This window comes from Papio anubis, chromosome 1 (assembly GCF_008728515.1).
Source record: "Papio anubis isolate 15944 chromosome 1, Panubis1.0, whole genome shotgun sequence".
NCBI lineage: Eukaryota > Metazoa > Chordata > Mammalia > Primates > Cercopithecidae > Papio > Papio anubis.
In genome coordinates, this window is record NC_044976.1 from 123,390,441 (window position 1) to 123,417,072 (window position 26,632).

The 26,632-nt window shown below is 42.6% G+C and overlaps 2 protein-coding genes and 2 long non-coding RNA genes across 4 annotated transcripts; 2 read left to right on the forward strand and 2 right to left on the reverse strand.

Moving 5' to 3' along the window:
- Positions 1 to 9,274: 9,274 nt before the first annotated feature.
- Positions 9,275 to 12,674, forward strand: LOC116269675. Its single transcript, XR_004177317.1, has 3 exons — positions 9,275 to 9,531; positions 11,989 to 12,169; positions 12,439 to 12,674. It is a non-coding gene; the product is annotated as an uncharacterized LOC116269675 (long non-coding RNA).
- LOC116269676 lies at positions 10,054 to 11,504 on the reverse strand. The gene is made up of 2 exons (XR_004177318.1): positions 11,181 to 11,504; positions 10,054 to 10,274 (listed from the first exon to the last, which is right to left on the reverse strand). It is a non-coding gene; the product is annotated as an uncharacterized LOC116269676 (long non-coding RNA).
- A 4,736-nt stretch (positions 12,675 to 17,410) lies between the features above and the next one.
- On the reverse strand, positions 17,411 to 25,417 carry LOC110740915 (glutenin, low molecular weight subunit-like). Its single transcript, XM_021923803.2, has 2 exons — positions 25,316 to 25,417; positions 17,411 to 17,842 (listed from the first exon to the last, which is right to left on the reverse strand). Exons 1-2 carry the CDS (start codon positions 25,415 to 25,417, stop codon positions 17,411 to 17,413), a joined length of 534 nt encoding a protein of 177 aa, XP_021779495.2.
- A 724-nt stretch (positions 25,418 to 26,141) lies between these two features.
- Positions 26,142 to 26,632, forward strand: LCE6A (late cornified envelope 6A). Its single transcript, XM_021923807.2, has one exon. The coding sequence runs from the start codon at positions 26,167 to 26,169 to the stop codon at positions 26,407 to 26,409; it is 243 nt and encodes an 80-aa protein (XP_021779499.1). The 5' UTR covers positions 26,142 to 26,166; the 3' UTR covers positions 26,410 to 26,632.

The window sequence follows — 26,632 nt, forward strand, 5'->3', positions numbered from 1 at the left end:
CTCAAGGAATATAATCTTAAGGACAAGTTTTCTGAATGAGTTCTGGAATTTCTGGAATTTGTTCTCTAGCCTAACTAGATTTAAATGCACTAATGAACCCTATTTTCCATAGTGAAGAGAACACTGACAGTAAATGTGGCTATAGGGATATGCAAAATATCACCATTGGATGTTTCTAATCAAATGCTTATAAGAGACAAGGTTTTGAGTGGCCATGGATTTGCTACCTGAGAATACTTTTGTCAAACTAATGAATATAAAGAGATTGGCTGGTTGCTCCTCATTGTGTTAAGTAAGATGGGAGAAGAAAATGATGAGGTCCAGGATTTGAATCCTCAGTTTGTGCAGCACATAAATAACCTGAAAGATTTTATGTCTGTCCTGAAAGAAACCCTTATCTTCTGTAGTCTCAGAGCTGAACCTGCTAAAAACTAAACCCCAAATCTTTTCAGTGAGTGACTGAATTACAATACAAATTAAATTTCCAAATTGTCAGTCTTCTTTGCCAGTAGAAGCAGCCTTTCCACACCGACCTGGGGAGACTGACCCTGATTTTTCTAAGGAAACTGTAATGGGCTCCTGTGAAGCAGTTGCCTTGAAAGACATTGATGATTCGTTTCAGGACCCCTCCCTATCAACTCTTTTTGATTCTAGAGTGAAGTCCCAGCAGGTGCCCAATGGTGAGGTACAACATGTGACCCAAGACAAGGTGCACTACGCTCCAAAGCATGATGTCATGCCTTACATGATATATACATTGACAGACATTCATGGAGATATAACGTGTGTGACCTAGAAATGACCGGCCTGCCTTGTTTTGCTGCAGAGGAAGAGATTCAGAGCATTAGGGAGATTGGAATATTAGAATTAATTTGTCATGAAATGACAAATCGCCCACCTTGGAAGGCCCGGATGATTCACCTTTCATCACAATTGTGAAAAACATGTTTGTGAGGGGAGGCTCAGCATCCTTGAAGAGCTCTAAAAAGCTTAGATGGGCTGGGCATGGTGGCTCACGCCTGAAAGCCTAGCACTTTGGGAGGCCGAGGTGGACAGATCACGAGATCAGGAGACCAAGACCATCCTGGCTAACATGGTGAAACCCTGTCTCTACTAAAAAAAATACAATAAAATAAATAGCCAGATAAATGCAAAAATTAGCCTAGCATTGTGGCACATGCCTGTAATCCCAGCTACTCAGGAGGCTGAGGCAGGAGAATCGCTTGAACCTGGGAGGCAGAGGTTGCAGTGAGCCGAGATCGCGCCACCACACTCCAGCCTGGGTGACAGAGTAAGACTGTGTCTCAAAAAAAAAGAAAAAAAAAGAAAAAGAAAAAAAAGGCTTAGATTGTCATTATCTCTGTAGATCACCAATTTCAGTGGGATCTGCTGTTACTGAAAACTATGGGGAATATTGGATCCCTGGGCATCAGGGGCCAAGGAATGGCATGTAATCACCAAAGGCAAAGTGGATGGGTGTGGCTACAATATGGACAGCAGAAACCAAACAGCAATCAGAATATTCTGACCCACAGGCCTGTAGAGTGCTGGCTAGTTGGTCACGCTATCACTGGAAGTGAAATAAATGGGAAGTCTACTAAATTCTTTCTTGATCTGTATAACAGAAGAGTTCTAGACAAGTGAAAAAAGTCCAACTTGAGTGATAAAAACAGTCACAGTTCCTCAATCAAAGCCCAGGCTTGAGCTACTTTATGGACTCAGAACTCTTTGAAGGAAGGAGAGGCCAGATCTCCTTGAAGAAAGAGCCTAGTACACTGCTGAACATTTATACTGTTTTTCTTTCTCCCAAAGGGACCTACACCTTTTTACCAGGGTGGCCGTGCATTGGGAAAAGGAAATAATAATCAGACTGTTTTGGATAACTGGACACTAGCTCTTAGTTGACACTAATTTCAAGGGGCTTAAAATGCCACTTTGCTCCACCAGTCAGAGTAGGAGCTTATGGAAGTTAAGTGACCCATGGAATTTTAGCTCAGTTCCACCTCACAGTGTGTCTCTGCAGCCATTCTGTGATTATTTCCTCAGTTCCAAAAGGCATAATTTTAACAGGCATACTCGGCAACTGGCAGAATCCTCTTATCAGTTCCCTGACCTGTGGAGTGATGGCTATTATGGTGGAAAAGGCCAAATGGAAGCCTTTAGAACTGCTTCCACCTGGGAAAATAATGAACCAAAAGCAACACCATATTACTGGAGAGATTGCAGATATTGGTGCCATTATCAAGGACTTGAAAGATACAGAGATGATAATTCTCACCACATCCCTATTCAACTCACCTATTTAACTTGTTCAGAAAATAGTTGAATCTTGAAGAATGAAATTGGGTATCTATGGATTGATTTATGCTTCCTCAGAATCCATATATTGAAGTCGTAACTTCCAATATGGCTATATTTGGAGCTAGGGCCCTTAGGAAGGTGATAGGTGATAAAGTCATGAGTGTCGGACCCTCATCTCATAGGGCTTGTGCCCTTATAAGAAGAGAGATCGATGCTAGGGATTTCCTTTTAGCCATGTGAAGACACAATGAGAAGGTAGCCATCCATAAGCCAGAAAAGGAGCTCTCATCAGAAACCAAATCGACTGGCACCTTGACCTTGGTGTGCTTCCCAGCCTCCAGAACTACTAGAAATAAATTTCTATTATTTAAGCCACCTAATTTATAGTATTTTATTATGACAGCTGGAGCAGACTAATACACTGAATTATTATAAGCCTAGCCAGGGGATGACTCCATTTACAGGTGTTGTACTAGATGTGGTATTTGCTTGAGCAAATTAGCACATACCCTATTATATACCTATTGATCTGCATTTTCTTTTCTTTTTACCTATTAGTAATGACTACCAGAATCAGTTTGTTTTCAGCTGGCAAGGGCAGCAATACAACTTCACTGTCTTACCTGCCACCATGGCCACTTTGTTCATGAGCTCATTGGGAAATGACAGGAGAGGCTGGGGAAAGATTCTCACTGGTATCCACAGAATAGGTTATCCTGTCCACTTATTTATTAAAGTCTCTGCTAAGGTTATTGTTTAGTAAACATTCATATGGAACACAAATATCTTACATTCTTTGCTCATTTAAAGAGATCTCTGTACCTACCTCTTTCCCTATTCTCCCTGAGTGGCTATTGTTCTCCTCACCCTGTCCTCTGCAGGTGGTGGCCTTGGAATTTCAGGAGCCAATGGAACACTGTGGCTTGAATTGGGGTCAATGAGGGCAGGAGTGGGAAGGGACTTCCAACTCTGTCTGTCCTATGTCAATTGGCCTGAAGCAGCATTGCTTGTGACCAAGTCTGAAATGTCTTTTGTAAACATGGCTCCTTTGCTTCTGGTCCCCTTTAAGGCCCTGACTGGTCTCTCCATGCTCCTCTCCCTCTATGAGCACCATCTGCTCCTCCTGACCTAGCTCCACCCGACATCCTTCCTCCTTCACACATGTATGTACATACACACACATCACATGCAGATACACACACTTCCACACATGGACAGGTGCACACGCACACATGCACACATTGATGATTCGTCTCAGGACCCCTCCCTATCACCTCTTTTTGCTTCTAGAGTGAAGTCCCAGCAGGGGCTCCCAGTTTTCTCACTAACTACTTCTGAAATCAGTTTAGTTCAAGGCAAATTTTTTGTGTAAAAATTGCACTTGTATTAACTTTCCATTAAATCTTGTCTCTTTCTTCCTCTTCCATCTCCATTAAATTCTCTGCATTTTTTTTCCAGAACACATTCCCTATACCACATGTCTGAAATTGTCACTCTACTTCTGCAAAACAGAGGCTTTCTACAGAACAATGCATGTGCTTCTTAAGTATTACATTTGGGACTCAGCAGGAAGTGTTTCCAAATTCTTTTCTAAGGTTTACCATTCATGCTTCCCATGACACTCCATGTTCTTGCCGCACTGAGCAACTCACCTTTGCACAGATATAACTTACCCTTGTATATCTTCATCCTTTTTTTTCTGAGAAGCTGTAAGTAGAATTTGCTATCCATAGCTCCATATCCAGAATACTGTAAGTCTTCAATAAAGAGTAGCTTTTCTTGATATTTTATAAGTGTTGCCACTACTACTACTGCTACTCTTAGTATCACTACTAACTACTATAATCACTACTTATATTACTATTAGCAGCTTTACTTGCTATTTCCTCTATCTGAAGTTCCTCCAAATCTCTCCCTACCATCTGGACATTTTGTAATTCTGTCCTTCTTTTAAGACTCACCTCAAATGTCATCCTTCTATGAAATCTTATCCAATTGTGTGTTTTCTTAAGCTGGTGCATGTTAAATAATCTGTCTACAACCTTCACATCGAGCAAGCTTAGCTTGGAGGATGTAATTAAAATTATAGCTTTTTAAAAATTTAAAAATTTTTAAAGTAAAATTGTCCTTAAAATTTTACTCAGTGGGATGGTTTTCCAATTCCTAAATGAAAAGTTGAAAGGCCAACTGACTTTACAGCTGTTTCCAAGTAATGGAAAGTGATTTGTTACTTGAAATCACAAACCTGGGCCCATTGCAGTGGCTCATGCCTATAATCTCAGCTCTTCGGGAGGCCCAAGAGGGAGGATCACTTGAACCTAGGAGTTTCAGACCAGCCGGGACAACAAAGCAAGACCTCATCTCTAAAACAAAAAAATTACAAACTTGGTTTCAGTTCAGTAATGAAATATTCAGTCAGAAAAACAATATTAATGGCAAATTTGATTGGCTGATTGATTTTTTTTTTTTTTTTTTTTTGAGACAGTCTCACTCTGTTGTGCAGGCTGGAGTGCAGTGGTGCAATCATGGTTCACTGCAACCTCAACCTCCTAGGTTCAAGCAATCCTCCCACCTCAGCCTACTGAGTAACTGGGACTACAGGCACACACCATCATGCAAGACTGATTTTTTGCATATTTTTTTTAAAGATAGAATTTTGCTGTGTTGTCCAGGGTGGTCTCAAACTCCTGGCCTCAAGGGATCTGCCTGCCTCAGCCTGCCAAATTGCTGGGATTATAGGCACGAGCCACTGCGCCCAGCCCCAAATTTGATTGAATGGCATATTTGCCCATGAACCCGCTCCAGTGGGTTGCCTCACCATACCAGAGAAAGGAAGCCTGGTCCTTTTACTCATTCCCCACCTAATGTCTATCCTTCAGCTTTCTAAATGTATTTTCTGAATGGAGAAAAAAGAAGAGGCTCAGTCTGACATGTAGGCACAATCTCCTTCTGATACTGGAGCAACCAGGAAGCAGAATCCAATTTCTGACTCCTCCTCTCTTGGGCATTTTAGTGTCCCCTCTATCTATGATGTGAGTGATGCCTCTCCAGGGTGAATTTCTCAAAGTTCAGTCTTGGTTCCAGAATCTTCTCTTAGACAAGGGATAAAATGGCTAAGAGCAGTTCATCTTTCCAATGTGATCCACATCTGGTCTTAGAAAGCACTCATGCATCATTTGACCCACGCTTGCAGAGGAACTAGAAACTTATCTTTGCTTAGATGACAAAACTGGTTTCATTTCCTCCAGCTTTCCTGAGGGAAGAGTTGGGTCCTCATTCTATACATCCCCCATATCAGGGATTCACCTGCAGGCTCCTCCCTGGAGGAGGAGGGAGGAGGGCAGGGTCCTAAACTTCTAGTTCTAGGAAATTCTCTTTCTTCCTTTTGTTTGCCAGAAATCTAGAGGATTTTTCTTATCCACCACAAGTCCCAATCTGATAAAATACTTTTCTGTAACTTTCACATAATTAAACCCCAAACCTTGAGACTGGTACAAATTTAAAAAAAAAAGAAAGAATGTAATAGTATATATATACACACACATATACGTATCTATGTATACACATATATGTATGTATACATATAAATACTATTAAATCTATATATATGTATACAAAGATTTAAAATATGATGATGCAGATAATGGTTATCAGCAGGGAAAAGATGGCTATTCAATATCTGGAGTTAGGGAATTTTGATAACTGAAAAGAAAATGTAAACCGTCATTTAGTATTAGATGCCAAGACAAATTCCATGGGATTAAATATTTTGAGGAAATCAAATTATAAAGAAAGAAGTACTTGTGGCTAAATGTTTATCTTCTCTCAGGATTGAGAAAAACATTCTCAATATAAAAACAATTAAAGAAATTATAAAGAAAAATAGGCACAAATACACACATATTAAATTAAATATTTTGCTAGAGAAGAAGAAAACAAAATTAAGTCAAATAATTTTCTGAAGTATTTTAATATATATGAAATATGATAGACTAATACCTTACTATATAAGTGTGTGTTAAATTTTACATATATAAAAATTTCTTAAATAAAATATTTTATACAGATACAAACTTAAAAGGATTTCCTGGTAAACACCCCATGCATGTATTTTCCACTCATATTAAGAAATAAATCATCATAAATATGATTGAAACCATCCCCTTATATATCCCTTCTACCTAGAGATATTCATTACTCTGTATTTTCTGTTTTTCCTTCCTGTGTAATGTATACACTTTCCTATGCTTATTTATCCTTAACTTATAATTTATTTATAAGTCAAAAATGTAACAATTCCTCTGTACTTAACTACACTTTATTTGTACTTAGCTATATTTAATTTATAACTTATTTCTGTATTAATTATAATTTGTATTTTTAGTTTTCTGAAAGTGATTTACTCTGTGACTTTGAGACATTTATCTATGTTGATACAGGTGACTCAATTTCATTTCCATTTTTTCTATTTTATAGCATTCCAGTGTAAGAATATTCATACTTTACTTATACTGAAATTGGGTACTTACCTTGTTTTCACTTTGTACTTCATGAAAAGTGCTACTTTTTAACATTCTTACACACACCTTGGAAACTTGGCATCTGAGGCATAGACTTAACAAGAAGAATCAGCATATCATTCAGTATATCTGCCTTCATCCTGAGTAGATATTGCCAAATTACTCTTCAAAAGTTGTACTAAAGTACACTACCTTCAGAGTATATGAAAATTTCTGTTATTCAACATCAATGAGAAGAATAAATAGTGTGAATTTTTCATTCTCACCAAGATGATGGATATGAAATTATACACCATCATGGTTTTTTCTTGCTTTTCTCTGATTCCTAGCAAGGCTGAAAAGATTTTTCAAAAACGTATTGGTTATTGGTTATTCAGGTTTTCACTTCTGGAAATCAATTCTCATGTGTTTTTCTCATTTTTCCTTTGGGCCATTGCTTTCTTCTCACTGATTTGTAGGGTTCTTTATTTAGATACTAATTCGTTGTCAATTATATGTGTTGCAAATATCTTTTCATAATCTGTATTTTCATCTTTTGTGATGTTTTCTGGTTCAAGAAAATTTAATATAACCAAACTCACGGGTTTTTGTTTGTGCTTGTAACGTGTTTGTCTCTGATGTGAACACATGTATATTATTCAGGAAATCTTTTCCACCAAAAGTCCATAAGGTTATCCTATCAAATCATTTTTGAAATTTTAAAATATATTTCTAAAGTTTTGTTTACTACATTAGATCTTTGATTTATGGAATTTATTTTAATTATATGGTGTGACGTAGAGGTATTTATTTATTGCCCAAATGAATGAACAGTTGGTATGGTATAATTTACTGAACTGATTACTCTTAACTCACTTTTCTGTAATCCTGCCTCTGACACATTTCAGGGGTTCGTATATGAATGAATGATTTTTAGTTCCTTATAACCTGTCACATTGTTCCCTAATCAATAGCTCACAGTCTTAATGACAATTGCTTTATAATTATGTTTGTTGTTTTGTGAGATAAGTTCCCATGCCTTCTTATTCATGGTTATCCTTTCTATTCTTGGTCTCTTGCTATTTCATTCAAGTCGTAGAATCAGCTCATTAAGTTCCATTGAACTCCCTCTTGTGGTTTTTATTAGAATTACATGAAATCCACAGGTTGACTTGCAGAAAATTGACCTCTAAGACAATGTTTCTTTCAACCCATGGATATGACATGGCTTTCTATTCGTTGTGGTCTACTTTAATGCCTTTCAATACAATGTTGTAATTTTTTCCATTTGATCATCTTTTAGAGATATTGATTCTTAGATTTCTCATATTTTTGTTACTGATATCTATGGTTTTATTTTTAAATAACAATTTCTGATTGTTGGTGTATATGTGTTCTATAACACAACAGCTTCAGTCAGGATATATCTTTTTATGCCTAAATGTAGAACCACAAAATAATTTTAATTATTACCATATGTGCCTTTAGATGCCTGTTTCGTAATTTAATACCCTAAGTATTAAAAATAAGTACTTAGTAGTAAGCGTTTCCAACTTACCTTATTACAATATGATAGTTAACACTTTTGAGTATTTAGATTTTCACATTGTTACAATAATCTCCACAAAATGAAAGCCTGAAAATTGGAATCACTTGGTCAAAATATATGTACATTCTACATTCTAATTATTTTAACTCACCAGTAAATATTACCGGAATGAATCAATAACCAGTCTGCCTTTCAGAAAGGTATTCCATCCACAGTAACTTTTCCCTCCCACATCCACCCTTGGTTTGTAAAATTTTTAAATTTTTGCCTAAATTTTTGCATAAATTCCACAGAGAAAAATCAAATGTAAGTTTTTATACATATATTTTTCATCTATAAAGTTACCATTTTGCATTGCCTGCTTATTCTTTTGTCCATATTTTCATGGATTTTTTTCTTATTAATTTGTTAAGTATGTTTGTATGCCCACAGTGTTAATCTTATTCCTGGGAGATGTGACGTAATTTCCTCTCAATTGGTCACTTCTCTTTCAGGAGTGTTTACATGTTGCTATTTTTCCACATGAAGTTTTTATTCAGAAGTAAATAAACATCACATTTTCCTTTTGTAGCATGGTTTTGGGAGCCACCAAGCATAAGAAATAATGAACTATCCTTTTCTACTTTGAGAGTGTTATTTAATAATGTGTGTTACAAAAAAGGATCTAATGGGTGAAAAAAATAACCCATTAGCATACTAGGTGCTGATTCCAAAGTATAAAGTACAATACCACTCAGTACGAAGTTCGGATGATTCTTTAAAAATTGAACATTTCCGGTGACTTCTTCGGCCCCCGCATTTGTGGACCGGAGAACATCACCCGAGAGCGCCGGCGCGACTTCCCTGGCCCCCCACACCTGAGGACCAGAGAACCTCGTCCGAGAGTGTATGCATATTTGCAATAAAAGACTGTCACTTTCTTATGTACTTTGGCCTCATGTTTAATTACTTAGCTCTCCCAAATTAAGTTACATTAAATTAAATCAAAACAGTTAGTGCCAAATTAATTTAAATTAAAACAGTTGGTGCAGAAACCCGACCCAGGAGGAGACCCTTCCTCAACATCCCCTAAGGGTCTAACGAACCTCCTCCACAGCGAACCGGCTCTCAACCCAACCAGCCACGAACACCAAACAAGTGTTCCAGCTTTCCACTGGTGCCGCTCTGAGAATTTCTTCTTCGGTGAGTATTCCCCTTTGTTAACCATCTCCGTCCGTTTCCGTGTCCTTGGCCTAGAGTCGTACGTACGCCCAAGGACGTAGCCACCCTGTGGCGCAGTGAGGCCTTCAACCCAGAAACGTCCGTCTTGAAGTTCCTCAATTCTCCGTTAGTGGCTCCAGGAGCCCCCGGTCCCCAGCAGCGGCAAAGGACGCTTTGCCACTGCATGAGGTCGGTTTCCATTTCTAGTGGTTAAACAATAGGAACCTCACAATTGAAAATCCCTACGAACACCCCTTTAGGGTGTCTCCTCCAAAACTTGGAAGCCTTACATCTAGCTCAAGATTTAAAACGAAAGCGGCTAATTTTCCTTTCCACTGTGGCATGCCAAAAACCCGGGAGGAGACCCCTCGTCAGGGCCCCCTAAGGTCCGAGGAGCCTCCTCCTTCACGCCGCGGACAGACCAGGACCTAGACATCGCTTTCCACACCTCCAAGTCTCCTAGGGGTGAGTATCTCTTGCCTCCCTCTCATACTCCTTGGCCAGAAGTCCTGCGCAGGCCCAAGGTTTTTTGGTCACCAGGTGACCCACAGGAGAGTTCCCAAAGGTAGAGACGTCTGCCCAAAGGAACTCCATTCCAGTCCGTGTGAGACCCGTCCAGGACGGAGACGTCCGCCTGGAGGTAATCTCCATTCCGGCTCCAGGAGCCTCCCGGTCTCTAGTGGCTCCAAAGGACGCTTTGTAGCCAGGTAGAGTTCGGTTTCCGCCTATAGGTGAGAGAAGGCAATAGGAAATCCCCAATCCAAAATCCCTAGAGACACCCCTTTAGGGTGTCTTCTAACTAATCTCAAAACTTTACAATTACAGCAAGATCTTAAATGAAAGCGATTGATTTTACTCTCCACTGTGGCGTGGCCAGTCTCAACATTGAGACTGACAACCAGTCTCAACGGCCGCCTGAAGGCACTTTAGACCGCAACATTTTAATTAGATCTCTCTAATTTCTGCCAGAGGCTCGGAAAGTGGTCAGAAATTATCTATGTCCAAGGCTTTTAGGACTTGCGCTCTCGCCCAGACCTGTGCGCCCAGTGTTAAATGGCCCAGGTCTTGTTAGCCTAAACCCCTAAACCCGGCCCTTGGCCCCCACCTCAGCAACTGAGGAGGACTCCACCTCCATTTCAGATGGGGCCGACGGCAGGCGACCTCCCTCCCGACTTTCCAACCCCCCTCCCTATGGACTTCCTACCACCCCTCCCGACGCTCCTCCTTCAGCCACTCCTCTCACCCCTCCCTATGGAGCTCCAACTGCCCCGCCCGACACTCCTCCCTCAGCCACTCCTCTTACCTCCCCCATTTCCATCCACACTCGCTCCAAGACCGCGGTAGCGGCCCCCACTAGTCAGCCCTCTATCAGTCAGCCTGCCTCAACCCCCTCTACCAGTCAGCCTGTCTTAACCTACCCTACTGCTCAGTCTGTTCCAACCTCCCCTGCTAGTTTGTTGCCCCCTCCCCCACCCCAAGAAGTTGCTGGAGCCAAAGGCGTGGTTAGAGTCCACGTCCCCTTTTCCTTGGCTGACCTTTCCAAAACTGAAGAATGACTTGGCGACTTCTCAGCCAACCCCACCTAATATTCCAAAGAGTTTCGATACCTAGGCCAGAGCATATAACCTTACCTGGCATGACTTACATGTCATTCTTACTTCCACTCTTAACCCAGAGGAAACAGAGTGCATTCTCGCAGCCACCAGGCAACATGCAGATCAATGGCATTTAATCGACGCCACTGTCCTGTTAGGAGAGATGGCTGTCCCGTCCATAGAACCAGATTGAGATTACCAACCGCAGCAGCCTGGCCGCCGTAGGAAGGACATTATGGTTCAATGTCTCTTGGCCAGTATGCAGGCAGCCTCTAACAAAGTGGTCAATTTTGATAAACTAAAGGAAATCATCCAGCACCCAGATGAGAACCCGGCTTCCTTCCTAAATCGCCTTACAGAGGCACTAGCCCAATTTACTCGGCTAGACCCCACCTCCCCAGCCGGAGCAGCTGTCCTAGCCTCCTATTTTATCTCCCAGTCAGCCTCACATATTCCAAAAAAAAAAAAAAAAAAAAAAGGTTGAAGATGGGCCTCACACTCCCATACAGGAAAATTGGCCTTTAAAGTTTTTAACTCCAGAGAAGCAGCAGCTGAGGCTGCAGAGCTAGACAAGGAAAAAAGAAGGGCTGTGCTTCAGGCGCAAGCTCTAGTGGCTGGCCTCCAACTAGCGTTGCCCACTCTGCCGGTAGGGAAGACACAGGGCAAGTCTCCCAGGGGCTCCTGCTATAAATGCGGAGACCCAGGACACTGGGCAAACCAGTGTCCCCAGGCCAAGCCGGCCACTCTGTCTCGTCCATGCTTTAAGTGTGGCACAACTGGGCATTAGGAAAAAAGGTGTCCAAATCCTCGCCTGCCTACCACGCCATGCCCAACCTGCCAACAGGAAGGACACTGGAAGTCTGATTGCCCCGCCAGCAGGGCAGGCATTGCGCCTCAACGTGGTGCCTCTCCTCAAAGGCCGGAAGGCTCCTTCCAGCTCCTACACCTGGAAGATGACTGACGGTGCCCACACTCGGAGACCCTGGTCACCCTCGCCGAGCCTAGGGTAACTCTACAGATAGCGGGTAAGCCAATTTCTTTTCTCATCAATATGGAGGCTACCTATTATTCTGTTTCGCCAACCTATGGAGGTCCTAGCCAGCCAGCCACTATCTCAGTAGTTGGGGTAGACGGTAAACCATCTAACCCTCGCCAGAACCCAGTGTTAAATTACTGCCTGGACTATGCATGCTTTGCCCACTCTTTCCTCATCATGCCCTCTTGTCCCACCCCCCTCTTAGGATAAAACATCTTAACCTAACTCAAAACATCTATTCCCCTTCCCTTTCTCCAGGTGGCCAGGTTCTACTCAAGGATCAACACCCTCCTCAAATTTTCTCGCTTCCTCACCATTCTTCATCTTAACTTAACTGACTTTTCCTTCATAAACCCCATAGATACCCTCCTTCTCGACCCATCTCCCAACCAGTAGGTTTCCCAACTTTTTACTCTCATAGAAGACCTAGCTTGGCAGGGTGCCCTTTGTGATTTCAGCAATGTTGAACTTACCCTCTACACCTTTGTCATAATTATTATGGTTCACTCTAATTCCCCTAGTTACTCCTACTAATCCTAACTTTGTATGGAGATTCTAAACCTGGTCTACAGACAACCAGATACACTCAGTCATGCAGGGCACTGCAGATTGTCCCTACCCCCACCCCCACCCAGGGTTGTCACTCTGCCCTCTCCCTAAATAAAATGTGGACTCATTAGGCCAGGATGAAGGACAGATACAGGGAAGGAGAGGCTGTAACCAGAAGGCAGTAGAAAGCCCAGACCTCCCCAAGGGCCTCTGCTGCACTCAGTCCCTGTTGAGTCAGAGATAGGGAGAAGCCAGGAGGTAGGGGAGTTGGTGAGGGGAGCAGCCTTGGTGAGCGGGAGGTGGAGAGACGGAGACGGAGATGGAGATGGAGACAAAGAGATACAGACAGAGATAGAGAGAGACAGAGGTGGAGAGAGACAAAGACAGAGATGGGGAGAGACAGAGATGGAGAGAGACAGAGAGAGAGACAGAGGTGGAGAGAGACAGAGATGACAGAGATCAGGAGAGACAGAGATGAAGAGAGACAGAGTGAGACAGAGATTCCTTTTTGCTACTCTACGCCAAACTCTTCATGGTGTAATTGCACATAAGCTCCCAGCAGGACCCAGACGGCCCCTGTTGGAGGCTACTTTTGGTGTAACCAAACTCTATCTAAAACTCTTAACCATACCTCCATCACCCAGTCCCTTTGCGTTCCAGTATCTTTAGTGCCTAGCTTAACCCTATATAGCAAAGGAGAATTGTCTGAACTAGCTTCCCAGCTCAGCTCCAGCAATAACATCCAAAAGCGGGCTGTTTTTCTTCCCTTAATTATCGGGGTTTCCCTAGCTTCAACAATTTAATGCCCCCTTAACCCCCGGACCACCGGTATGGCTACTGCCTGTAGTACAGCAGATGCTTCCATTCCTAATTCCCATACTAATCCTCTGCCTTATGTTATGTCTTGCTCCCATTCTAATAAAATTTCTCCGAGCCAAGGTCCAAGAGATCACCTGAGTCACCTTCAACCAAATGCTCCTGCATCCCTACACCCAACTGCCAACCTCAGACCCTAACTACGCCCCTTAACAGCAGGAAGCAGCCAGACAGACCACGGCGCCCTAAATTCTTATAATCAATAAGAGGTTGGACTGTTTGGGTGAAGGAAAAGGGACAAGATGGAGGAAGGTGAACAAGATGGAGCAGTCCCTGTTGCTTCCGGGTTCTTCCTCACCAACTTTCCCGCGCACGGGAAGATGCAGATCAACCGAGCATGCTCCAGGTGATGTCAATCCGAAGAGATCAAAACTTACCCGGCCACGCCTATGGAGATGCCCCTATCACGCCCTTATCCTGCCCACTGCCCTCCCCCTTCCAGTACCAATGCATAAAGTCTGCCACTGGCAGGAGCCAGCGTGACTTCGGGCCCCCACATTTGTGGACCGAGAACACTCCAGCCGGGTACCACTCCTGGCCCCCCACACCTGAGTGACCAGAGAACCTCGTCCGAGTGTATGCATATTTGCACAAAAAGACTGTCACTTTCTTATGTAAAAAAATTGAACATTTCCAAAAATGTGTTAATTAATAACCAGTTTACAGATGGACATAGAAACAATTAGAAAAAAAGTATTACAGTCATTCCTACAAATTTACAATGTAGGACATAATGCTTTACTTTTTTTTTTTTTTTGAGACGGAGTCTCGCTCTGTCCCCCAGGCTGGAGTGCAGTGGTGCGATCTCGGTTCACTGCAACCTCCACCTCCCGGGTTCACGCCATTCTCCTGCCTCAGCCTCCCGAGTAGCTGGGACTACAGGCGCCCGCCACTACGCCCGGCTAGTTTTTTTGTATTTTTAATAGAGACGGGGTTTCACCGTGGTCTCGATCTCCTGACCTTGTGACCCGCCCTCCTCGGCCTCCCAAAGTGCTGGGATCACAGGCGTGAGCCACCGTGCCTGGCCAATGCTTTACTTTTGATTTGCCTCATAGCTACATTCTAGATCTCAGCCGTGTCCACTTCCAAGTCTTGGTAACAGAAGACCTAAAAAGCCAGTCACTTGCTTAATAAAAATTTTATGAAATTTAAGTCATTGACATCGTACAATTAAGGCAAGCAGATCAATCTTTATGAGGTTTCAAACATGCTGCCAACTTACCATCCAGATCTAAATCAGACTGATTGACACTTTGGGTACCACATCACCAGAGGCATGGATCATGTGATCCCTCAGGCCAAGTATCCTAAGAATCAGTGAGCTCTGCTTCTGAGTAAGACTTATCTATGAGCCAAGGTATTGATATCCTGACCACTCCCTTATAACGAAGCCTTTTGTAACAACCTGAGCAGGAAAAGAAGAGTCACACTCAGGCAACATAGGTACAGATCCCTGCAGGATGACACATCCTCAGCATGTACGTTTGCATGCTCCGAGTTCTTATGCTGATAGCCTAAGTCATGTGGAATAACTGTTCATAAACTCTATAGTGCTATGCAAATGTTGGCTTCATGCCTGATCAAAAAATAAATGTGTGTATATGTGTGTATATATGTGTGTATATACTTTTAGAAATAATGATGATGATAACTTGTAGTATGCATAACATGTGCAAGGAACAGTTCTATGAGCTTTAAGTATGTTATCTCATTTAATACTCCTAACAAACTCATGAAAGGGAGGTTATTAAAATCCCCACTTTACAGTCAAGGAAACTGAGGCAGTGAGATTAAATAGTTTGTCCTATATTATATAAGCAGTATCAGAGCTAGGATTCATCCTCAAGATGTCTGGCTCCAAAGCCCCAAAGCTAACTTCCAAGTACTTTCTCCAAGCTCAAGCTGATTCTCAGAGGCAGATCTACTTTGAATGTGTGCTCCACACAATGCACACCTAATGCACGCACCATACTTAGAAATACACACACATACACACACACGCGTAAACAATTCCCGGTGACAAAGTGGTGAGACACACGTGAAAAAGCTAAGAGTCTTCTGTGTTTCTTTGTGCAAACCTGGATGCCTGGAGCTCATAAATTAACACTGCTAGAGGAAGAAGGAGAACATTTGGGGGACCACACTTCAAGAGCGAGAACTGAGAGGTAGGCACCTCTAAAAGAATAAGGTGCCAGGTGGTGGTAGGAATTCACTCCCACCCCATTTCTAAGTCATATTCCACACTAGGAACAGCTCCCCTGCGCCCCATGGAGAAAGGCAGATGAGGAGCTGCCAGTCATGCCCTGTCACAGGACCTATGTGGGTGTCAGGAGACAGATCCTTTCATGCCCAGGCCCTGTCTCACAGCTGGAGGCAGAGCCCAGGCCAGGATAAAAGGGCTCATGGCCAGAGCACCCCATCCACTCACCTCCTGAGGTGCTGAAGGACCCTGTGCTGCCTGTGACCTCGGTAAGTGTCCACTGGGAAAAGGAGCAGCGGCTTCCACAGAGGGATGCCCAGACCAGGGCAGGAGGGAAGGCCGGGCAGGGCTTTGTTGGGGAAGGGTAGCTGGATTAGAAGAGGTAGAGAATGTCTAGAAATTCTGATGGAGTTCAAGCTGTGGGGCAGGAGAGATGGGAAGCACCTGGATGGCTTGTATGTCTGTGCTTCACGTGCTAATCCAAATTAGTTCTGTATTTTTTTTAGTGTCTCCCATTGCAGATAAGTTAAAACAAACTTTCCTTTCAGAGAGTAGATCTTAGCAACTCAACTGTATCTCTTCCCCAAAGCCTGTACTGGGATTATAGTGGTTCTCAAATAATGGAGACCAGAGACCAGAGGAAGCATATTTGGAGCTTGTTAAATACAGAGATACATGGCCTTTCATCAGGAATCAGTTGGTCAGGAGTGGTGTCTGGGCATCTGATCAGACACCCTGATGTTGAACAGCAAGTAACAAGTTGAAATTTGTGGTTGCCAGGGTGGCAGATGGAGGAGTCTGTGGGTTCTAAGAGGGAACTTCACTAGGCCTGGTTCATCAGACCGGGAAATCTAGGGTCACGTGTCAGCTTGCTGCAATTAGCTTTAGACCTCATTTCTCCATTTATAATATGATTTGGGATAGCCAACTTATATAATGACCCTTTGCAATTCTGACCATAATATATTGTGTGTTTGTGACAATTAAATACAGCCATCTGGGAAGCTCCTGCAAAAGGGAGTCTTTATTTTTATTTTATTATTTTGTTTCATTTATTTTGAGACAAAGTGTCATTCTACTGCCCAGACTGCAGTGCAGTGGCGAGATCTTGGCTCACTGTAGCATTGGCCTCCTGGGCTCACACGATCCTCCAGCCCCTGCCTCCTAAGTAGTTGGGACTACAGGTGCATGCCACTATACCCAGCTAATTCTTTTTTAGAGATAGGGTCTTCTGGTTTGTTTTTTAAAAAGCAGAACTGCAGGTTTAAACTGGCTCCTAGATTGCACATTTTCAGAATTCTGAGTGGTGCAGAAGGGCACACTTCAGTCAGATTCTGTGAATGTCAAATTGCCTTGTCCATTTAAAGGACATTAATTTTGGGCAAGTTTGTTAATACCGTTGTCCTCATTATCTTGCTTGGTTAAAATTAGATAATCTATTTCCATTTTATAAAAACATCCTGATGATCCTATAAGACACTGTGAAAGCATCTGACAAAAAATTTTAGAGATTATTTCTCTCTGACTTATTTGAACAGGTTTTAAAAATGTAGCAAAAATAAATGATGGTAAAAAAGGCAATAAGGGTGGTCTCTGTGCCTGGCTCTAACTTGCTATTTGACTCTCTTTCAGCTCCTGAACACCCACCGCCGAAATGTCCTGCCAGCAGAGCCAGCAGCAGTGCCAGCCCCCTCCCAAGTGCACCCCCAAGTGCCCCAGCCCTAAGTGTCCCCCAAAGTGTCCCCCTAAGTGCCCTCCAGTCTCTTCCTGCTGCAGTGTCAGCTCCGGAGGCTGCTGTGGCTCCAGCTCTGGGGGCTGCTGTGGCTCCAGCTCTGGGGGCTGCTGTGGTTCCAGCTCTGGGGGCTGCTGCAGCTCTGGGGGTGGCGGCTGCTGTCTGAGCCACCACAGGCGCCGCAGGTCCCACTGCCACAGACCCCAGCGCTCTGACTGCTGCAGCCAGCCCTCAGGGGGCTCCAGCTGCTGTGGAGGGGGCAGTGGCCAGCACTCTGGAGGCTGCTGCTGAAGTGGACTCTGCACCTAGAAGAGCAGAGTTGGGTGAAACGAGTGGTCAAACATTTCCTCCTCACCTTTCTCCTTCTGGGCCTGCAAGAGTGGCTGAGATGCCCCCGTGAAGGCTCTGAGCTCTGGCCTAGAGGATCCCTCTGCCTTGGGATCCAGAAACTTGATTCTTCACCCACAAACCTATCTGCTGCCCCTGACACCAACTGTGTTGTCTACTCTGGGATCCCAAACCACAGATTCACTCTCCAGCTCATTTCCTGCAGCCTCAAGTGAAACAATAAAGCAAAAGATCTTCTTGCCACTCATTCTGGACTGTTCCTTGCCTGTTTGTGTCTCGAATATTTTTGTCACTGCTCTCTAATTTCCTGCTGCCTGGAAGCTTTGGAAACCAAAGATGTGCTAGTCACATGGCTAAAGGTAGGGTGGAAGGGAGAGAAAAACATCTCTGGCTCCTACTCTGACACCTTATGTCAGAGGAATCACTACATGGCTCTGCCTGTGCCCACCCTCCTGGTGTTTCAGGAACACAGAGCCTTGTGCTTTGGACTTTCTTCAGGGTGCTACTCAGTCTCCAGGGTGTGGCAGGGAGACAGAAGTGCACTCCATCCTTTCATCCATCTACCCCTCCTCGCCTTTACAATACTGCCCACTCACTCCCAAATTTCATTCCCTTTCAGTAAAAAAAAAAAAAAAAGAGAAAATTATACATAAACTTTCTGCAAATAGACCGTGAATCTTAGACTATTCTAACCATAAGTATGCATAGAACATGTGGTAAGTATGATGTGACAAAACTTAAAAATCCATAGAAAAGGAGTCAGTATGTTAAAAATCAATGTCTTTCTTTTCTCTCCCAGAGTCCCCAGTCCAATCTTTCCAGTCAAACATTTCATCTCTATATTTTGTAAAGAAGTCCTGATTTTTCATCAATATTTTTTTGAATTACAAATTTTACATGGGATTGAATAATTGTTTTTTCAATTGTTTTTGTGTGTATTATGCCTCAATAATTTTACTATGAACTAGATAAGTGGGCAATACCCTGCACTGATTTTTTTAATCTTGAAAACCCCCGGTGTCTGGCAGATCAGACAGCAAGAACATGTAGGAATAATCTGATGTGCACCTCACAAATGCTGTGATTAATACGACCTCTAGATGTCCCTGTGGCTTTGGTCAGTCACCCGAGGGACATCCAGTACACTGATTCTCTGCCGTGTATCTGCTTCTCGACTATTCCGGGAGACTGGATGAGGGATATATTCCCTTTCGCTTCAGTAACAAGAAGGAGCTCAAGCACTGCACATATTGGGTGACCCCTCCAAAGAATTCAGCTAGCATATTAATGAATATGGAGCTGATTGGTGGCCAAAGTGACAGATGATACCATTCCCCAGAAAGGAAATAATGTTCCAGTTGCGACCAGACACATGCTAAGGTCCAGGTTTCTCTCTCCCAACTTGGACTGCGTGCTCCCTAAGGACAGGTGCTATGTAGCCATCTGAGACCAGAGTTCCATGAAAGCCAAGACTGTGTTTTCCCATAAGGTCATAAAGATTTTCTTGTATATTTTCTTCCATAACTTTTATTGTTTTAGCCCCTCAGTTCTGTTCTTGATCCATTTTGAGTTAAATGTTTGTAATGTTATAAGATAAGGGTCAATTTTATCATTTTGCTTGCGGTTTTCCAGCTGCCCTAGCATAGTCTTTTTGTTGAAAGACTATTGCTTCCTCAGTGAAACAGTCAAATTTTTGTCACCCTTGTAAAAAAATCTTTAACCATCAATTTATGGTTTATTTTTGACACTCAACTCGCTTCCATTGTTCTTTGTGTATAGCTTTAGTTGACAGTTTTGTTTTGATTCTTGTTTTTTGTTTTTCTTCTCAGCATTTTGAAAATGCCATTCCAATGCCTCTGGCTTCCACTGATTAAAAATAAGCTATAAATATTATCGAGATTTCCTTGTAAGTGACGAGTCATTTTTCTTTCACTGTTTTCAGGAGTTTCTCTTTGCCATTATTCCCCAATACTTTTACTCTGATGTCTCTAAATGTGCATCTTTTTGTGTGTCTCATACTTTGAGTTTCTTGATCCTATTAAATGAATAGATTGTTTTTCATCAAATTTAGTACATTTTACATCATTATTTTTGTATTTTTTTCATTTTCTGTTCCTTTTCTCTATCTACTCCTTCTTGTACTCCTATTACACATATGTTGGTGCATATATATCCCAAAGTTTTTTGAGGCTCTGCCTACTTTTCATCATTACTTTCTTCTCAGTGTTATTTAGATTGCTTAATTGCTATTGATCTATCTCATTTGCTGATTCTGACTTCTGACAGTTCAATATATTGTTGAATTTTTCATTTCAATTATTTTACTTTTCAACTGTAGAATTTTAAGTTAATTCTTTAAAAAATTTCTACCTGTTTATTGACATTATTTATTTTATAAACATTACCATACCTTCTTTTACTTATTTAAATATATTTTCCTGTAATTCTTTAAAAGAGGTTACAATGGCTACTTAGGAATTTTCGTTTATTAAGTCCAGCCTTTGGGCCCTCTCCCAGGAAGTTTCTGTTTATTGCTTCTTTTCCTGTATAAGGGTCATACTCTCTAGTTTATTTGCATGTATCATATGTTTTTTCTTTAAAAGTGGTTATTTTAGATATTAGAATGTAGCAACTCTGTGTAATGGTCCTCCTCTCCCTTCAAGGTGTGCTGTTGCTTGTTTATTTGTTTGAATATTTAGATAGACTGTATTAGTATAGTCTATTTCTCCCCAAGTGTGATGTCTCTGATGTCACTCCTCAGGGGACTCAACTCCGGGCTTGCTCACAGTTACCTTGAATGACAGTAGGTTTAGCAGAACTCTCTTTGGTTGTCTCTTCGATGATTTCTCTGTTAAGCTCTCTCTGTTGGCATCACACACAACTGTTAGGCTTCACTAATTGCTGACAGATTGCTTTATTATTTTTGATAATGTCGTGGAACATAAATTGCTTCATAATTGAAGCTGATTAAGTGTAGGCCCCTTTGCAAGGGTAGTGTTTGAGGCCAGGTTTGCAATTTGTTCTAAACCCAGGAAGACTCTACTTAGCCCTCACTTTCCTTGGTTTTCTCTGGTAAACAAGCTGCCCTATGGTTTAGCGTATTGCTCTTATGACTCAACAGCCTCCTCTTAAATGCTTGCCAACAAAGTCTCTCCTATTTACCAAAGTGCCTTTAGGCTGTCCCCACACTCTTTTCCAAACATAGTCAGTTCCTTTGGTGAGAACTTTGGAGTTCTCTGGGTGTTCTGGCCTTCCTCTTCCCTGGACAAATTCTCTTAGCCACTGCTTTTGAGTTGAGGGCAAATATCTCCTGGAGCTCACTGCTGATTAATGAGCAGAGCACTTTAATGGGGTGGCAACTACTATTCTTCTTGGATTGCTTCTCCCACCATTGATCCTCCACCCTACAAGTGAGCTGGGACAAAGGCCTTTGGTGTCCCAATATTCTTGCCCTGCTGCACCTGAGGTAGAGTGACTGCCTGCCCCATGAGTGGGAGATGGCAGAGTAAGAAAGCCCCCAGTCTCTTAGAGTCACCCTCCTGAAATTTAGTCTCTGTACCACAGAACTAGGGAAAGAGGTGTAAGAAATGTTGGCAGCCTCCCCATCACAGGAAGACACTGGAGGCCATAATTTGGAGCTAAAGGGGGATGGAGCCTTATCTCATTGATTGCATCTTCTAAGAGTGAAGTTACCATCATGCCTAGCTAGAAGAGATTAGGGAGGGTGCAAGTAGTGATTCAAGTACCACAGACTCTTGCTATTGTTACTATGATTTAATAGATTTTCTTGAATAAAAGTGTTTTAATTTGCTGTATACCCTTAGGATAATTTGCAAAGGACAATTGCAAAATTACTTTTCAAGTCTTAATTGTTTTGCTAGGAGAAGGGTCCAGGGAGTTCTTCATGCCATTGTTCTGAAAGTCCTCCCTAAAGGGATTTTTTATTTAAATTGTCTTAGGTTTCCTATAAGGCTTTTAAAAAATACTCTGAATTGAGATTTTATGTATTTATAGATTTCCTTTATAATTTAGTCTCTAAAAGTTTTTAAATATAGAGTTGTGAACAACCTAAGCTGTGGACACAGTTTTAACTATTTTCTTCTAAGTCTTAGAAGCTTTCTCTTCTCTTTCTTTGGATGATGAGAAAGAGAAAAAAGAGACTTACTCGTCTCATGAAGAAAACCCTACAGTAAGCTCTTCTTTTGCCAATGACAATTTATTCTATTGAAATGGAAACTAAACCACTTATACCCAAAGGTCTACATCAGGGGCATCCAATCTTTTGACTTCCTTGGGCCACACTGGAAGAAGAAAAATTGTCTTAGGCCACACATAAAACACATTAATACTAACAATAGATGACGGGCAAAAAAAAAAAAAAAAAATCACAGGCCAGGTATAGTGGCTTACGCCTGTAATCCCAGCACTTTGGGAGGCCAAGGCAGGTGGATCACGAGGTCAGGAGATCAAGAACATCCTGGCTAACACGGTGAAATCCTGTCTCTACTAAAAATACAAAAAATTAGCCGGGTATGGTGGCAGGCAGGCTGTAGTAACAGCTAAAAGGGAGGAAGAGGCAAGAGATACAGAGAGGGAAACTGGGAGGAAGAAAGAGCAGTGAGCAGAGATCAGCTACACTGCACATCCAGACAGGATGACAAAGCCAGTTCACCATACAATAAATCCATCCATTCAGCAGAGGAGGAGACATAATGAGAGGAAGTTCTAGAAGTTAAGCATAAAGTGATGGGATAGGTTCAAGTATACACAGGGACTTGAATGCTGGCTAAAGGAATTTAGCCAGAACACCCTGAAGACATCAGAGTCAGTTCTCGTGATATTATAGTCTTGAGTACAATTTGGGATAATTATTCATTAAAAACATAAAGCAAAATAAAAGAGATTTTAAAAATATATTTGAGGAGTTACTTCAGGAATAGCCAAATGATTTGGGATATCTGAAAGAAATTGACTGAAGAGAAACCCAGACACTTGGGAAGCCGAGCAACTTCATTTGAGGCTGGGGACCTGAAGATATCTGCTGCTCAGAGAAACAGTCTCATGAATAGAGACCAGGATATGAGATCGGGAAATATAGTTGTGTCCACAGTGTGATGTGGATAATCCTGTCTTCACTGTACCAGTGTCTGGGACTCTGATAATGGTGGGAGCCACATCACTTGAGAAACTACCATTCTAATTTGGTACATTTAAATGGACTAGTTCTGTTCTCAAGCTACAACTACAATTAGCCTATTTACCCATCTTTCACTTACAATCTTGTGTTACCTATTAATTTGTCTGTATTCTCTCTAGAGTGAAAGCTTTGAAACATGATATAGACATCTTATTCTTTCTTATATCCAGTACATAGTATGGGACATATAAGTACAATAGTCAATGATCACAGAATTATACGTCTAATAAGACACAATCTGAACCAGGAAGAGAAGTGGAGTGGGATTAGAAAAAGAACATTACATTTCTGTGGTCCTGATTTAAAACTGGCTGGACTTGTAAGCCTATCTGGAAGACAGTGCAGCTGAGGGGCCTCAAACGGGCTCACTTTATGAGCTAGGCAAATCTAGATGCTGAACACACACCATCCTATATGTGATAAAATTCACTGTAGTGAAAAGGAGGGGGCTTAGAAATTTTTGTGGGCAATTTATTATGGGAGGTGGTCTGGGAGAGATATAGAGGAGGCAGGAAGTGTAGTTTGCTTAGGGTAGGGCCCCCAGAAAGAACCCTCAGCTCTAGGTAGAGACAGTAAGAGTTGGGTACTTGCTAGTTAGCCTCAAAGAAATGCATTGTGATGTGTGAGGTCTCTGAAGCATGTGTTTAAGTGGTGCAGGTCTTGGGTGGGGAAAAGGAGCAACTGGTGCATTGAGACCAAAGTTACTTTGCCTTCCTACTAACGCTTAGTGCAAGGGAAGCACTTCTGAGGTGCAATCAGAGTTATTTCTGGTGTCTGAGGGAAGAAAAGAGGAGAAAGAGAAGGAGAGAGAAGGAGGAGAAGAAAGTAAAGGAAGATGGGGTCTTTCCCTGAGGCTGTCTAAATCAGACACTCTCTCTCCAGGGCTCTACTCTAACAGGGTGAGCGAGGTTTCATACCATTCTCCCACCTGCTGTTTCACTCACAAAGATCTTCTCTTTCTCCATCCAAACTGCATCTCAAAGCTTTCCCAGATGAAGCAAATGAGACCTGATGATCCTGCCCTGCTGGATTTTGGGATCCAACAGCTGCTCCTTTTCTGGCCTTGTCCTATTTTCCACCCTGGTCCTCATACCCTCTCCCATACCCCAACCCTACTCGCCTTTGTCCTACACATGATTTGAAGTTCTTTGAGGACTGCCCCTACTGTCAGAATGTTCCTTGTAATTGCTCATCTTTTTATTTACCCAACTGTTTCCTGAGTAGCTACTATGTGTCAGGCATCAAGAATACAGAGGCAGGTGAGGTGCTGTCTTGAGCAGCAGTGAGTTCCATCAGTGCCTTTTAACTTAGCTGTGCACACCAGGAGCAATTCTGTGATGGAAGCATCTAGAGGTGAGGGACTGTATTTAGATGAGAATGTTCCCAATTTAAGCACTGCCAAAACATGATGATCTCAATTTTCATGAAAGGTGAATAGCTTTTCACTCTGTGGAAGGCTTTTCCAGAATGTCCCTTGATAATTCCAAGAAGAGCTCCCCTTTTGCATTTAAGAGACAGCAGGTGTGTGAAGGTTTTACTTTTCACCCTCTGCTCAGCCTATTGTGTAAGGTGAGGTCCATGCACAGAGTTCCCTGTACTATTTATGAAGGGGTGTTCACAAATGTCTTAGGGGAGAATGATGGAAACAAGAAGTCAAGGTCTGATCCCCAAAACAAAATGAGTTGGGCTTTATTTTCTTCCTATTTTTTTTCTCCTGAAACACAAAGTCTTACACAAAGTCTTTTCTAATGGCTCATAGACAGTTTCAACAAATACTAATGGGCATTTTCTTTGTGTCAGGGACAACATCAGGCTCTAGGAATGCAGAAGTGATAAAGGCAAGGTCCCTGTCATCAAATAACAGTTTAACAGATGAAATAGGATATGTATCTTGGTCACGTGACCCAAAGCAATAGTAAAGGCTGTGAGATATAGCTATAAAGGTCAGAGGATGAAGGACTCAGATGTAGTTGGAGCACTGGGCCAATCTCCACAGAGGTGATGACATGGAATGGGATGCTGACAGTCATGGATGATGGGTGGGGAGTAGACAAGGAGGGTCTTCCTCAGACCCTGGGGGTTGTTGAACCTGATTTTTCCCTTCAATCCTACATAGAATTCAACAGCAGCTGCAACCCGCCCAAACCCCCAAAGACATCATCCAGACTTAGCCAGTGTACCCACTTCTATGTAGGCCAACCTGAAGGCCCCAGCTTTCTGCTCACTTACTCACCTGCAGATGCCTTTGAACCCCATCCCAGCTACATGTAGGTCTTGGGTGGGGAAAGTCTCGCACTGGGAATTGTGAAATATCCAGATCAATCATCCGCTCCATGGTTGTCCTCCAATGACATGTGGCCCAGAGGCTTCAGCTGGAGGATATATACAAGAGCCTCTTACTTCCTGGAAACACAAGGCCTCCAGACTCCTCCTGGAATAACTTGTCCACACATCTTCCACTAGGGTAAGGCTACTTCTGGCTGAAGAGACACTTGGATGTAGCTCAAGTCCTGCTAAGGCTGTACTGATCTCTCCTCTTGTCTCTTCCCAGGGAGTTGAAAAGCCAGGTAGGAGATGCTTGGGGTAGAAAGAAGGGAAGGGAAGAGGATCCCTGCAAAAGAAAGACCCCAAATCATCTAACATAAGAGAAAACCATAGAAGTTAGAGGGCCAGAAAAGCAGAGATGGGACCATCAGATTTAGGAGTTTGGGGACAGAATAAGACTGAGTAAAGAAAGAGCAGAGACTTGGCTCTCCTTTGCATTTGACTAGGAGGACATTGGGCTGGGAAAAGCAAACTGTCAGCTCAACTAAGTACAATTTGTCTTTTTTTTTTTTTTTTTTTGAAGGAAGCATATATCATCAACATGGTTATTAGTAAGTGAGTCCCCTGGGAAGATTTACTCCCCAAATATTTAGTCCTTTCAAGTCTGTTTTTCTCCTCCTGAGATGGAGTTCAGTGGGTTGCAAATGCTGGACTCCATTTTTGACAGCTCCAGCTCATGGAGGAGAGAAACAGAAGCACAAGCTGCCTGGGTCCCTGAAATAACTATTTTTCTTCCAGATTCAACCTGGTAGCCAAGCAATGTCACAGCAGAAGCAGCAATCTTGGAAGCCTCCAAATGTTGCCAAATGCTCCCCTCCCCAAAGATCAAACTCCCGCCTGGCTCCCTGCTCGACTCCTTGTGGTGCTCCCCATTCAGAAGGCTGTCATTCCAGTTCCCAAAGGCCTGAGGTTCAGAAGCCCAGGAGGGCTCGTCGAAAGCCACACTGCCTAAGTGGGGGCACAACCTACCACTGCAAAGAGGAAGAGTGTGAAGGTGACTGAGCCCAGAATAGCTGAGGCACAGGTGCAGTTGCTCTTTCCCTACCCCCACTTTGGGTATATATAATTTCCCCTTGGAAAGCCAGGCCCTCAACCTCTCATTTGGGCTGAGAAACACTTCCTGATCCCCAGCTCTAGAGAAGCGAGAACTAAGCTGAGCCACGCTGCTACTGCTCTCATCCACTTGCCCCTTCAGCACAGCAACAATAAAGCTGCTTTACTTGGA